General features: G+C 40.7%; 1 protein-coding gene across 1 annotated transcript; it reads right to left on the bottom strand.

Moving 5' to 3' along the window:
- Positions 1 to 5,287: 5,287 nt before the first annotated feature.
- Positions 5,288 to 14,494, bottom strand: BCAS2 (BCAS2 pre-mRNA processing factor). Its single transcript, XM_060625434.3, has 7 exons — positions 14,356 to 14,494; positions 14,155 to 14,247; positions 11,351 to 11,421; positions 9,311 to 9,472; positions 7,809 to 7,859; positions 6,599 to 6,679; positions 5,288 to 5,592 (listed from the first exon to the last, which is right to left on the bottom strand). The coding sequence occupies exons 1-7, from the start codon at positions 14,446 to 14,448 to the stop codon at positions 5,466 to 5,468; spliced, it is 678 nt and encodes a 225-aa protein (XP_060481417.2). The 5' UTR covers positions 14,449 to 14,494; the 3' UTR covers positions 5,288 to 5,465.
- Positions 14,495 to 15,218: the final 724 nt, after the last annotated feature.

Genomic DNA, 15,218 nt, shown 5'->3' with positions numbered 1-15,218 from the left:
AAAAAATTAAAAAAAAAAAAAGAATGGCTCACTGGCATCATCTTGAGGATGCCTGAGATCACACCCAGATACTTGCCAGGGCCCTCCTGGGTTCATGGCAAAGAGCTCAAAAACAAATGCACCACCATCCCCATGTTTGGTCTGGAGGACACCACAAATGTTGTTCTAGTGAGCATTATTGATTCTTAATTCTTGATATGCCTCTCCAAGATCTTGCAGAATCTTTTTTGTCCATGGTGTTCTGACACTTCATAAATAATATGCTTGGAAGTTTGTTTATTCTTATCTGTTGTTCTGGGACCTTGAAATCTGGAAACTCCTATCATTCAGTTCTGGAAAATTCTGAATTATTTTTCTGATGATTTCCTCCTTCTGTTTTTTGTTTTTGTTTTAATCTCAAAAATATTTGGATATTGACCTTCCCAATTAGTCTTCTTATTTTTTCCCTCTATTTTCTATTTTTGCATTTTTGGCTACAATTTCTGGGAGAGTTTGTCAACTTTTACATTCCTAACAGACCTATTGAATTTTAATTTCTGCTACCATGCTTTTTAATTCCTAGGAGCTGTTTTGTTCTCTAGGTGTTCCTTAACAAAACAGTATCTTTTTTTTTTTTTTTTTATCTTCTTACTTCTCTGAGGATATATTTTTCTTCTTCTTTTTTTTTTCTAATAAACCCTATCCCCAACGTGGGGCTGGAACTCATAACCCCACGATCGAGTCATGTGTTTTACTGACTGAGCCAGCCAGGCACCCCATCTGAGGATATAGTTCTTAAAAAACAAAAGGTTTTGGGGCGCCTGAGTGGCTCAGTCAGTTAAGCGTCCGACTTCAGCTCAGGTCACGATCTCGCGGTCCGCGAGTTCGAGCCCCGCGTCGGGCTCTGGGCTGATGGCTCAGAGCCTGGAGCTTGCTTCCGATTCTGTGTCTCCCTCTCTCTCTCTGCCCCTCCCCCGTTCATGCTGTGTCTCTCTCTGTCTCAAAAATAAATAAACGTTAAAAAAAAAAAAAAAATTAAAAAAAAAAAAAAACAAAAGGTTTTATTTTTCTTTCTCCATCTGTTAATTTCCCCACAGGGTTTTCTCTGTTTTTGTTCCTTGTCTTTCTTGATAAAGAAGTTTCCTAGCTATCTATCTGGTAATCCTTGATTGTTTTTTATTCAAGAGTGGGGAAGTAAAACACAGATTAGAAGCTATGTGTGTGAGGGGTACCTTGGTGGCTCAGTCGGTTGAGCGTCCAGCTCTTGATTTTGACTCAGGTCATGATCCCAGGGTCGTGGAATTGAGTTCTGTGTCAGGCTCTGCACTGAGCATTGATCCTGCTTGAGATTCTCTACCTCTCTCTCTTTCTCTCTCTCCCCTCTGCCCTCCCCCACTCATGTTCTAATTTTAAAAGTTCTATGTGTTGGAGTGGGAGGGGTGTTGAGCATCACTGCTAAGTGACTTGTCTGGGTCATTTTTTTTTTTTTAATTTCTTTAACCTTTATTTATTTTTTTGAGACAGAGAGAGACAGGGGAGGGTCAGAGAGAGAGGGAGACACAGAGTCTGAAACAGGCTCCAAGCTCCGAGCTGTCAGCACAGAGCCCGACACGGGGCTTGAACTCACAGACCCTGAGATCATGACCTGAGCCAAAGTCGGATGCTCAACCGACTGAGCCACCCAGGCGCCCCGTTGGCTGGGTCATGTGTTAAAAAACTGTCAATTTCAACAACTTCAGGGTTTTTTTCTCTTGGGCTAGTCAGGTTCTCCAAATACTTTCTATTTCGTGCTGAGAGAGGGCTGAGAGCAGGGGATGGCGTGACTGGTAACAGCCTTGTGTATCCACTGACATAATGCCTGTTTTCAACTGAACTGTGCCTCTTTCTTGTAACATAACTTCTTTTATTCTCCTAGGGCTGCTGTGAGAACATACCACACACTGAGTGTCTTAAAACAACAGAAACTTACTGTTTTACAGTTCTGGGGCCTAGAAGTTTGAAGTCAAGGTGTCAGCAAGGCCATGCTCTTTCCGAAGGCTCTAGGAAGAATACATCCTCCCAGTTTCTGGTGGTTGCCAGCGAGCCCTGGTATTCCTGGGCTTGTAGACTCATCACTGTAATCTGTCTTTACGTGGTGTTGCTCTCTTGGTCTGTCTTCACAATGCCTTCCGTGTGTGTGTGTGTGTGTGTGTCTTCCCCTCTTCTCAGGACAGCACCAGAATGGACTTAGGGCCCATCCTCTCTGTGGGTACCTACTTTGCTCTGCCCCATCTAATGACTTTAGGACTGAAGTTGGAAAGGGAGTGGGAGGGATATTAAAGCATGTTTAAGTTTAGAAAAACCAAATATGTCTACAAATTCAACATTATTCCCAACTGAGATGGAATCTAATTCCTCTCCCTTGAATATGGGCTGGCTTTACTGTCTTGCTTCGAACAAACACAACAGGTCAGAAGTAACAGTGTGACTTCTGGGGCCAAGTCATAGAAGGTAATACATCTTATGCTGGACTCTCTGACATATGCCTTTGGAGGAGCTGTCACGTAAGAAGTCTGGCTACCCTGAAGCCTCCATGAGAGAGAAACCACATAGACAGAGAGAGAGGTGCCCAAGGATTCCTGAAAGTCCCAGTCAGCTGTCAGTTGTTTGATTCTTCCCAGCCCATGTGTCAGATACAAGTGAATCTACTGAGAAAACACTAGTCCCGGACACCCTCTGACCACAACTGTAAGAAAATCCTTAAGTACTTTCTACTTAAGCCCAGTTAATCCCCAGAACTGTGAAAGATATCCTAAATGCTTGTCTGGGGTGGCAGTAATACTGGATTGGAATGAACGGCAGAAAGGAAGAGGGGTAGGAGGAGTAAAGGAATAAAAAAAAATGTAGAAGCAGACTCCACACTGACAGCAGTTTTTAGGTGCCCCTAAAAAATATATATATATGTATATATATTTTTTTCTTTCATTCTGAAAGAGAGAGAACATGAGCAGGGGAGGGACGGAAAGAGAGGGAGAGAATCCCAAGCAGTCTCTACACTGACAGTGAGTAGCCTGATGCAGGGCTCAAACTCATGAACCTCTGAGATCATGACCTGAGTGGAGATCAAGAGTTGGATGCTTAACCAACTAAGCCATCCAGGCACCCCCACTAAAATAAAATTTTTAAAAGATTTTAAGTTATCTCTACACCCAACATGGGACTTGAACTCACTACCCTAAGAGTGTCACACACTCAACCAACTGAGCCAGCCAGGCACCTCTGTGATTAAAATATTTAAGACAATTTACAAACATGTCTGTGAAATTGATGGTAAGTGAAAGCTGTCTTTCATATGGGCTAGGAAGCTCCATTTCTCTTAAAGTTGATAAAGAAGGGTTAACTATCTCACACTTTTCTCTGCTCATTATTTCCCCTTGTAGGATGACAACCAAAGAGATCTCAATCTGCATTGTATACTGTTTGACAAACACTCTAAAAATCAAGTGTTTTGTTGCATGTCGTGTTACAATCTTCAGGAAAAAATACCCGGTTATTTTATCTTGAAGGCTTAAGTTAGGATGGTTTATGTGGTGATAAAAAAATCCAATTCAAACTGACTTGTAAAACAGTAAGTTCACTGGCTCACATATTGACCTAGTGGTGGGGCTAGTGACCTCGCTCAGTTTATCCAATGTCCTGCAGACTTGTTTTCTCTTAGCTTTGCTGGAGGCATCCTCAAACTCTGTGTAGTTATTTATGAATGAGAGGAATCTCAATTAATGGGACAAACTTTATGAGTATGATCAATCTAGAGAAAGAGAACTATCAATCTTAATTTACAGATTTGTCATTGAGCTGCTTTCTGTGGAGTAATGCACTCTGAACCTGGCACACCAAACTCACCTTGGCCGAGGAAACACGCAAGCTCTGTAAGCTGGTCACTATACTAGACTGGGATTTACTAGCAAAATAGTGAAAAAGGGAATACCACTGGACAGAGAAGTGTGGTAAGGGACTGGGATAACCTAAAGTCTAGTCTCTCAGGCAGGGAACAGCAGAAGATACAATTTCTTGGGGCTGAGAAGGTGAAGCAAATTGGATTAGGCATTAATGGAATGAATTTTCCAGTGGAGCAAGAATATAATTAAAAAAAAAAAAAAAGATGGAAATATTTGGTGTCACAAGTCACTTCAAGTTATGACCATAAACCAGTAACCCTCTGCTCCCAAGATGTATTCTCTCTCCACCATTAAGAAAAACCTGAGAAACACTGGGGCACCTGGCTGGCTGCACGGACTGGTGCAGCATGCGACTCAATCTCAGGGTCATGAGTTGAAGCCCCACATTGGGTGTGGAGCCTACTTAAGAAACAAAAAGGGGGGGAGTGCCTGGGTGGCTCAGTCAGTTAAGCATCCCACTCTTGATAAGGGCTCTTAGGTCATGATCTCAGTTTGTGAGATCGAGCCCCGCATTAAGGCTTTAGTGAGCGCAGTGTGGAGCCTGCTTGGGGTTCTCTCTCTGCCCCTCTCCCTTGCACGCTTGTGTGCTCTCAAAATAAAAAAACCCCAAAACTTGAGAAACAATTGTTTTAAAACTCCCAACTTACCGCCTCCTCCAATAATGGGCTTTGCTGCTGTTTACCTTTTATTTCAGAATCACAATAAACTCAACGCTGCATTACAGCTCGACGTGGGATAAGGAGACCCTGGAACCCAAAGAACAGCGGTGAGATTACAGGAGGCTGCAAGCAGATGTGCCGCAAAGATTTTCTCCTGAATCAGGAAGTCATCTTTTATACTCATCAATTCCTTACAAGTGGAGGGTTAGAACACAACTCTGGAGCTGCACTACTGGATCAAACACCTGGATGACCTTCTAGCTATAGAACTTCGACAAGTTTCTTCATCAGCACCCACTATAAGTCTGTGTATGGGAACAGCAGTACCTACTTCCTAGGGTTTCTGTGAGGATCAAATGATTTTTGTATTCACGTTAGTTCATCTACCTCAAGTGCTTAGAATGGGGGTCCAACCTTCATGAAATTGTTACCTCTGATGATGATAATGACGGACGACACAGATGGACACTGTATTTCAGAAGTCTTGCATGACAATCAAAAATCTGTTTAGAACTTAACCCTTTATTTGAAACTATATAAACCAAAAGTTTCCAACTGATTGTACATGTTAAAAACTTTCTATAAATATCTCTTGGATACAAAATTTGGTCCAGTTGTTCAAAATTAATTCTATAATATTATTCTAAAGTCATACTTATTTTGAAAGCCTAAAGTTGTTTTTTTATGGCAAAAACAAAACAGAAAAACCCACCAAGCTGAAAGCTTTTATTCTGCTAAAACGTACAAATATAACAGTCCACACTCTACAGTAAACATTTAACCACTGATGATTTCCTTAAGATGCTGTTCTCCTTCACAGCTCAGATGCCTGATTTCCTGTGAAAGCCCAGTCTGCCTTCCTTTCTACCCATCAAATTCATCTGTCTCTTTAGAAGTCTTGCCGGATGTTTTCTTTGTTTGCCTCTCCGTGTTGCTGCTTCATTTGAAAGATTTCATTTTCTAATTGCACGATAGTCCTTTCAATCTCATAATTCTTGCTGACGAGGGATACCCAACTAAACAAGTTAAAAAAAAAAAAAGGAAAAACTACTTAATATAGAATTTCTCTTAGAAGATTTTATCATATTTGTTTTCTTTCAGGGTCATATTGTGAACTACTTTAACTTTCCATTTTAAAAAACTAAGGCACAACTGGGGGAAAGTGGATAAAGGGTACATAAAGTCTAGCTGTAATATTTCTTACAACTGAATGTGAATCTACGATTATTTCAAAATAAAAATTTTTAAAGCAAATCAGAAATGGTTGAAGAGACAGGACAAGGTGATGGAAGATAACATTTAATGGGATTAAATAAATGGAGAGAAAACAGGGCAGAGGCAATAGTTAAAAATGGATGAATTTCTAGAATAAGAAATAATCCCACAGAAAAAAAATCTATGACAAATGAAAAGAAACACACATGTATATTTGGGAGATTCTATTAGCTTGAAGAAAAATGTGAAAAGATGAGTAGACTGATAACACGGGGTACATGGAGGGGGAGGAGAAGGTGGAACAAGGAGAATGATGGGCGGGGAAGGGAGAAGGGAAATACAAAGCAAAAAAGAGAAATGATACAAAAATTCCTGATTATATTTAGGGACTCATATAAATTTATCAGTGTATACGAAGAACATTTTAAAAGTAAAAAAATGAACACAGGGAAAAAAGTGGAAACAAATTATCAAAGTATGAAATCTCCCTCCCTCATGAGTTAAAAAATAGATAAGTGTTTTTCCTTTTAAAAGGAGTAGAAGTAGAATCCTTTTCAGAGCAGAAACCCTGCGCTGGAGACAGGGCGTTCTGAGACCAGAAGCAAGCAGCAGTGGTCCCGCCCCTCTCTGTGCCTTCCAAGCCCACATATCAAGAGACAGGCAGAGGCAGTGAAGAGCGGGATTCAGAAAACAGCATTTGTTTGACACCTGTGGCACTGCATTTGAATAGTGTTGAATCACATTATTAAATCTGGATCTTAAAATGTGCTAAGTGATTTAAAAGATGATGGAACTGAAGATACGCACGTTGACTCCATTTCCCTTAATTTGGATCCAGCTGTGAGCTGCATGTTCTTTCGCTGCCAGTTTAAATCTTGAATATGTTTCCTGTAAAATATTATTTATATGACCCACCTACATTTTAATATAAGACGCAAATCAACAGAAAACCTATAATCAACGTAATATAACATCTTTAATTCCTTGAGAGGGACAGATACAATAATAGACTAACCCCAAGAATTACCTTTCTATTTTTCAATTACAAATTTCATAAAACATGCTCATCATGAAAAATTAAGCATGTAGTACACATACACACAGATTAAAGAGCAGAAGTCCCTCCTCCCATGTGCCTCTCCTTCTAACTAACTGCTGTTCAGTTTTTGGTGGGTGTTTTTCCAAAGTCTTTCTTTCTCCCTTTTCTCCCTCCCTCCCTCTCCCTCTCTTTCCAAACTCTTCTCTACATGTATACGTGCAAGAAGAGATTAATTTTTTTTAAAGTAACCTCTATGCCCAACATGGGGCTTGAACTCATGACCCCAAGATCAAGAGTTGCATGCTCTACTCCAGATGCCCCAAGATGAATTTTTTTTACATAAATCAGATTATACATGTTCTGCTACAACATTTTCTCCTTCTAAAAGTGCCTTTTCAATGTTTGCAGATTTGCAAATTGCAAATGACTTGGTAGCGATGTTTTCAGATCTCAAGTCTACTTCTTCTTTGCTCTAGTAAGTAAAACCCAGCACTGGATGCTGGACACATAGATCATGTAGTACTACTCTCGTATGACTACAGTCCATAGGTCCCTTTTTCTTCTGTCTGTTTAATAAGGATTCACCTAAACTTTAAAGTAAGAGGAAAATAAGGGCACCTGCTGGTTCAGTCAGAAGAACATGTAACTCGTGATCTCGCATGATCTTGAGCTGTGAGTTCGACCTCTACGCTGGATGTAGACATTACTTGAAAATAAAATCTCAAGGGGCACCTGGGTGGCTCAGTTGGTTAAGCATCTGACTTTGGCTCAGGTCATGATCTCACAGTTAGTGAGTCTGAGCCCCGCATCGGGCTCTCTGCTGTCAGCACAGAGCCCTTTTCAGATCCTCTGTCTCCTTCTCTTTCTGCCCCTCCCCCCGCTTGCATGCACTCTCTCTCAAAAATAAACAAACATTAAAAAAAAAAAAAACTTAAATAAATAAATAGGAAAAAAAAGTAAAAGGAAAAACAAACTTGCCTTAACTTCTGGAGCTCTTTCTGTGCATGTTCAATCATATGAACTAGATTTCTAAGGAAGGAAAAGAGGAAAACCAGATTAATATACGTTAAAATGTAATAATACCAACTAAAAGTGAACTATCTAGTTGATACAAGTTCAAGTTCTTCTGCTATTGAGCTCTGTGCCAAACACCACATTAGACACTCTATATGTAACTATTAGCTAATTTAATTCTCCTAAGAATTCTTTGAGGTAGGTATGATTACCCCTATCTCACATGTGAGGACATTAAGCTTAGAAAGATTAAGTAACTTGGTCAAGGTAACATAGAGAAGTGTCAGCTGAATTCCACTTCAGGTCTTTTAACATCTCAAGACCAACCAGTTTACTGATACCGTGATTTCATATAGTTAGGTCACTTCTTAAACTATCATTACTTTCCATGGAGAGAATGGAAAATAATTCACGACTGTATTCATTCAAATCCCTATTATCTCCCTATTTCTGTATCCACATTTATCGTGTCATTCTCCCCTCCTATCTATTGCTAACTAGAGAAAGAAGACAAAACTGTCATGGAAGGCTGCAGATTTAGATTTCGTGCAAGTCGGCTCTCACTAGCACAGCGGAAAAGCTGAGCAATATACAGTAGCATGCAACTATCATCCTGAGAGAAGTGATTAAAAAAAATTTAAATGTTTATTTGTTTTTGAGAGAGAGAAAGCGAGCGTGAACATGCACACAAGCGGCGGGGCGGGGTGGGGGGGGGGGTGGGGAGGACAGAAAGAGAAAGAGAATCCAAACCAGGCTCTGCACCATCAGCAGAGAGCCCTATGTGGGGCTGGAACTCATGAGCTGTGAGATTGTGACCTGACCAGAGCTGACACTTAACCGACTAAGCCACCCGGGGTGACCCTGAGAGAAGTGATTCAAGGGCAGTCGCCAACACCCCTCCACACCTTTTAAATAAAGCTTTATTGAGATATAATTCACATAGCCCTATCAATTTCCTCAATGCAGTAGAGAATCACCTTTAGGGTCCATTTGAACCACATTGGCCCTACTATTCTCTTGCTCTAGATCCAATATTGTTTCTTGGCTTTAGTGACTCAAATATTCTTCTTTCTTTACCTTTTTTTCCCCTATTAACTGCAATTCTCTCAAGAGTCAGTCTTCAAACAGCTGTGACTCCCCAGGCTTATCTTTCTTTGAAGTGATTAAAAAAATTTTTTTTTCTTAATGTTTATTTATTTTTGAAGGAGAGAGAGAAAGAGACAGAACACAAGTCAGGGAGGGACAGAGAGAGAGGGAGACAGAGAATCTGAAGCAGGCTCCAGGCTTTGAGCTGTCAGCACGGAGCCCGATGTGGGGCTCGAACTCATGAACCGTGAGATCATGACCTGGCTGAAGTCAGACACTTAAGCGACTGAGCCACCCAGGCGCCCCACCGCCCCCACTTTAAAAAAAAAAACACCAAAGCTGTGGGTAGGATGGGTTTATAAAAACAAAAAACTTCTTACTCATTATATACTTTCCAGGCATTGCATCCATGCTGTGACATTAGTTCCAGATTCTCGATTCGAACCGCTTGATGCTCTAACTGTGCCATAGAATTGTTTACACATTCTTGCCATGCAGTAATGTCATTTTTCTGACCTGAGGAAGGGGCTGGAAGTTCATATCTGAAATTAAACAACAATAAAATCTTTACCTTTCCTCCCAACAGAATGCTTCACAGGCCTATGCACAATGTAAAATCTACAGAAGATTGAAGACGTAGACTGTGCGGTAATAAGAAACCTATTCATCCTAAGAAACAATTCATTCACAAATAAGATTTAACATTCATTATACACAGAAACAACAAAAATGGTTTACTTCAACATGAAGTGATTCAATAAACTAGAGCATGTTCATATGAAGGACTGTTATACTAGTTACTGAATGCTACTAAAGAATATTTGAAACATTAACACGTTTATAATATTAAGAAAAAAAAATAGGATACGAAAAAACTATGCTATCATTTTTGTAAAACACACCTACATTCATCCAGCTTTCCACCCACATACCCACACTGCTCTAAAGAAAAAAATGGAAGAGAGATCGTTAATTCTTTGCATTTGGACCTAACTCTATTCTCTCTCTACACTACACATTCCTTCAACACTGCCGACATAGCCAATAAATACTCTTCATAAATCTCAGCTTGTTACTGATGAGTTACTACAGATGAAGTTTTAATTTCCATTTTAATATTTTGACTAGCTACTGTAAAAACCCCAAATTGTTCCTATGAAAAAAAGAGCGTGTGTGAGTGGAGGGAGGGGCAAAGAGAGAGGGAGAGAGAGAATCCCAAGCAGGCTCTGTGCTCAATCCCACAAACCATGAGATCATGACCTGAGCCAAAACCAAGAGTTGGACACTTAACCAACTAAGGCACCCAGGCACCCCTAATCTATTTCCTTTAAAAAACGCTGTGATATCTTATTAAGTTTCATTCACAATCCACTGTTTAATGGGTCTAAGGCTTTGAGACATACTGCCATAAAGGAGTTACTGTCCTGAATATCTATAGAGCAGAAGGACCTGGGAACAGAAGAAATGAGGAATCCTGGAATTTATTCTGCCTTTATCACTCAGGATAGACAGGAAATGGAGCACAAGAGAAGAAGCAATATAGTCTTCCGGTTCTACAGACTCAAATCCCTCTTCTAATCTATACATATGCTGAGAGGATGAACCTACTGTGCATGTGGCCCTTTCTCAAAGGACTGGGCTGTGACAGATTACTTAGCAGTTCTCACAATTCCAGAGTGATCTTAAAGTCAACAGGGATCTCAGATGTTAAGCAATCCAATTGTTCATTTTAGAAAAAGTAACAAAGGAAGTTTGGGTTTTTCACCCCTGAGAGAGAAGCAATTTTGAAATAAAGTGACAGGGGAGGGAAGAGAGTAGAACCAAAGTCAAACTATCCTAGCACTCTGTTTACTAATGCTGCCTTGTGTAAGATGAAGCAGGAATCATTATAAGCCATTAACATGGTTTCACCCAGATATGTTATGAGCAAAGAACTAGAGATCTAATTAGGAACATGTCCTTGAAAAATTTTAAAAACATGAACCTCATTACAATTCACACCATTCCTCTGTTGTTGGATTTTAAAATACAGCAGTTTGTATTTCTTTTTTAATCTTTATTTATTTTTGAGAATGAGAGAGGGCATGCACGGGGGAGGGCAGAGAGAGAGGACAGAGGATCTGAAGCAGGCTCTGTGCTGACAGAAAAGAATTTGATGTGGGCTTGCACTCACCACCGCTTAACCAACTGAGCCACCCAGGCGCCCCTAAAATGTTTTTCATTTTTAAATAACAGTGCAAAAATATATCTGAACATTAACACAGAATTATAAAAACCACTATTACATGAAAAAATATAAATATATAAAATCAGATAGGAATTTTTTCTTTGCAACATTTTAACAGAGCTACAGCAGTTTTACTAGTAACTTAAAACTGAACAATGATTTGGGTCCAGCTGAACCCAGAAGTAGAACTTACCGTTTCATACTGAGTAATTCTATTGGTTGTCGAGCAGCCAGTCTTTCAAATTCATTTCTCATTATGTCGGTCTGATTTGGAGAAAGAATTATTTCCAAAATCATATCGACAAATTGCAATTAATAACCGCCAAACAAATAATAAATCTAACCTACTTAAATATTTGTCCTTTATGCTATCCATTAATATGGATCATTTCCCTTCCCACCAAGCCTTCTCTGGGTTAAATGCTCTCAAGGGTCAGGAGAACACATACTTCATATGTAAAGGGACCCACAGAGAAAGGTTAAATCCTCAACCAGTGGTTCTCAGTCCCAGAAGCACATAATAATCAGCTGGGAGCTTTGAAAACAATTTCAATCCAGTCACATCTTACCCCTCTCTCCCACTCCCATTTAAGTGTTCTGAGGTGGAGATAGGACATGATTATCATTTGTTTTTAACTTATCAGTTGACTGTATAGTGAAGCCAGTGGTGATCTAAGTATTCACAGGGTTGGGGGTAGGGGGTGGTGGAGGAAAGGACTTGGACATGAAAAAATTTGCTTTTGCTTTAGGGCTATGAGCCTAAACCCATACTTTATTTTTGGTCTTGGCTGCCATTTTCATACTTTACTCTTTTCAAAGAATGAGAAATGGGGAAAGGGAAAAAGAAACCGGTTCTGCTATCTGTTCTAACAATTGTGCAATTAAAAAAGGATAGCTGGGAGCTATGGTAGAGCTCCACTCCTTGAGGTCCAATGTTTTGGTCAATATCCTATTCCATTTCTGTTCTGCACATTTCCTGGCCTGAGTATAAAGAACTGCTTAGGTATTCATTTATAGTAGTATTTCAGTTCTCCAATTCCTAGCATAGAATAGACTTTCATAAATAGGTTTTTTTCCCATAAATAATTGTTTAATGAATTAACTCAAGAGCTTTCTTTCTTTCTTCCAAGAAAATTTATTTATTTATTTATTTATTTATTTATTTATTTATTTATTTATAGAGTAAGCGAGCAGGGCAGGGGCAGAAAGAGGGGAGACAGAATCCTAAGCAGGCTCCACACCATCAGCTCAAACCCACAAACCGTGAGATCATGACCTGAGTCGAAATCAACAATCGGGCACTTAACCAACTGAGCCACCCAGGGGCTCCTTAAAGATTTTATTTTTAAGTAAAAATGTGGGGCTCAAACTTACAACCCAGAAATCAAGAGTCATATGCTCTACCAACCAAGCCAGTCAGGCACCTGGGAAGAGCAGTTTCAAAAGCAGTTTGAGGAGTGGTTAAGGTCTTAGGCAAATTAGCTTCCCTAAGCTGTAGTTTTCCCATTTAAAAAATTAGGATAATAAACATAGTTATATAGTTCACAGGGTTGTTTTTAGGACTGAGATGGGGAGCCTTGTACGTTATTAATTCCTATTTATAAAAAAGGGTTAAATAATCAGTATACTAATTATAACGAAAGGAGGCATCTGTTGTATTTGCGAGAGCTGAAAGGAAAACTGGGTCAAGTAATCTGAAATTTTCAAGAGCCAATCTAATAAGGAAGCATTACTGTACTTAGTTCTTTTTTGTAAATAGGAAGCATTACTGTACTTAGTTCTTTTTTGTAAATATTTTAAATGTTTATTTTATTTTTGAGAGAGAGAGACTGATCGTGAGCGGGGGAGGGGCAGAGAGAGGGAGACAGAGAATCCGAAGCAGGATCCAGGCCTCCAGCTGTCAAAACAGAGCCCAGTGCAGGGCTCGAACCCACGATCTTTGAGAACATGACCCAAGACGAAGTCAGTGCTTAACTGACTGAGCCACCCAGGCACCCCTGTACTTAGTTCTTAGTGTGGCACCATCTATATTTGGGTAGCAACATTATATATTTGGGTAACATTTAGAAAATGCATGGGAAAATAACATATCACAGGAGCACCTCTCTCTATTTAAAACTTAAACAACTTCCCGCCCCCCCCCCCCCATTACTTCAATATAAATACTGCATTTTTTGTTTGAGAGAGAGAGAGAGAGAGAGAGAGAAAACGCACGCTTACGTGCATGGGGAAGGGGGAGAGGGACAGAGGATCTTAAGCAGGCTCCGTCCTTAGCAAGGAGTCCCACCAGGAGCTAGATCCCATGACCTGCGATCATGACCTGAACTGAAATCAAGAATCGGCTTCTCAGACGACTGAGCCACTCAGGGGCCCTGCGTTTCATAACAGAATTCTTTCATTAAATATATGGTTACCTATAATGGGGGGTAAAAACTCAAATATGTATATACTTAAGTGCCTAACAGAATCTATTAATTTAGAAGTAATGCTTCACATTACATTTAGCTGATTACACCCTAAGTAGTATCTTGGGTGCACTTCTGGGCTAATTATTTAAATAGTATTTTATTTCTATACGGTTTGTCACTTCAGTCATTCGCATATGTTCGGTAAATATCTAGCCTGTGATACAAAGGCCGCCCTCTAGTGGTTCTCAGGAGCCTAAGTAATTAGGCTTATATACATTAAAAATGCCTACTCGTTTCAGTGTAGACCTTTGCGAGTAGGGCATACCTTTGAAAATTTACGCCAAGGAGCCAATGTCTGAAAAACGTACACGCTATTTTTTGCATTGTTAGATCGCGAAGCCCCAGAAAGTCCTTCAGTGGGTCTCAGAATAAGAAAGATGGAAAACGTTTATCTAGCTGTTTTCAATGGACCGATAACACCTACACAATAAATAGCTAAACAAGAAATAGTTAAAGCTGGCATTTAAAATTCACTTTTCTGTGGCTAGAACTCTCAAAATATTCACAGCACTCAAGACTTCACACTTGCCTCAAAAGCAGAATAATCCGGGGCTGTCAGGTAGCTCAGGTAGTTCTTAGTAGGTCGGTATCTGCGGGTTTCCTCCTCCACCAGCGCTGCAGCCTAGAAACGAGAACAGGGGCCAGGACAGGGATAGCAACTTGCAAGGTGCTTTTTCAGCACCAAGGGCTACACAGCGCTGACTCAGCTACACCGACAGCACGAACTTACCGCTTCCCGCACACCGGGCGCTTCGTAACCTTGGTCAAAATACGGCAGCGCGTCTACCACAACCTCTCCGGCGACTAAACCCGTGCCCGCCATTCTTAGGCTTGCCGAAATTTTCTGAGTCTGCGCAGACTCAGGCCCGTTCATTACGCCTGCGCTCGCCATGACGTAATACACGTCGCCTGCGCATTGGCTCCAGCGCATGCTTAGTTGTCAATTCTGAAGGCGCACTCGCCCAGGGGTTGGGAATTGCCCGGCCATTTTCTTTTGGTCGGACGTGACGTCACGTCGCGATTTCCCAGAATCAGAGGAACTCCTCAATTTCCTGTCCCCCAGCGTGCCCCCCATTTTGGCCTCCGACTGGGAGCAATTTGGAGGGGAGTTAGGTCTATTGTTGCCAGCAGGACTCTGATATCTAGGCGGGGGAATGTCTTAAAACTTTTGGAGGGAACAGGCAGTGGGATTTGGCGGGGATAGAGACACTGGTTTCCCACTCGGCTTGCTCCCCTAACTTCCCTCCTTCAACCCTTAAACTTTTCTCTTTGTGGCAGTCTTTCTCTGTCCCTGAGCTCCTTGCTGTACTCGCCCACTATTTTTCGTTCTCGGCCCCTGAGAGCCCTTGCATTGGATAAATGCAGTTATTTCACAGATTCTGGAAGTTGGCGCCAGTCTCCAGTTAAAGCTGCGAAGCTTAAGGGTCTTCGTAACAAAAGGAACCACCAAGGTGAGATTAATGATTGCCCACCAAATCCAGATTCAACAAAATCGCGTCATTTTGCCTTCAGGACGTCTATGAAATCCAGTCATTTTGCCTTTAGGGTATCCGGAAATAGAATTATGCTCATTGCCTTCCAACCACTCCTGCT

The sequence above is a fragment of the Panthera onca genome, chromosome C1 (genome assembly GCF_046562875.1).
Source record: "Panthera onca isolate mPanOnc1 chromosome C1, mPanOnc1 haplotype 2, whole genome shotgun sequence".
NCBI lineage: Eukaryota > Metazoa > Chordata > Mammalia > Carnivora > Felidae > Panthera > Panthera onca.
The sequence above is the reverse complement of the archived record's forward strand: the minus strand, read 5'-3'. Positions and strand labels throughout refer to the sequence as shown.

Excerpts from the sequence above, each read along its gene's own strand:
- BCAS2 (XM_060625434.3), bottom strand. The coding sequence starts at position 14,448 with ATGGCGGGCACGGGTTTAGTCGCCGGAGAGGTTGTGGTAGACGCGCTG. Across the intron at positions 7,860-9,310 it reads GCCTGGAAAGTATATAATGA|AAATCTAGTTCATATGATTG; the intron begins GTAAGAAGTTTT and ends TTCCTTCCTTAG. Across the intron at positions 6,680-7,808 it reads AAAGAGCTCCAGAAGTTAAG|GAAACATATTCAAGATTTAA; the intron begins GCAAGTTTGTTT and ends AATATTTTACAG.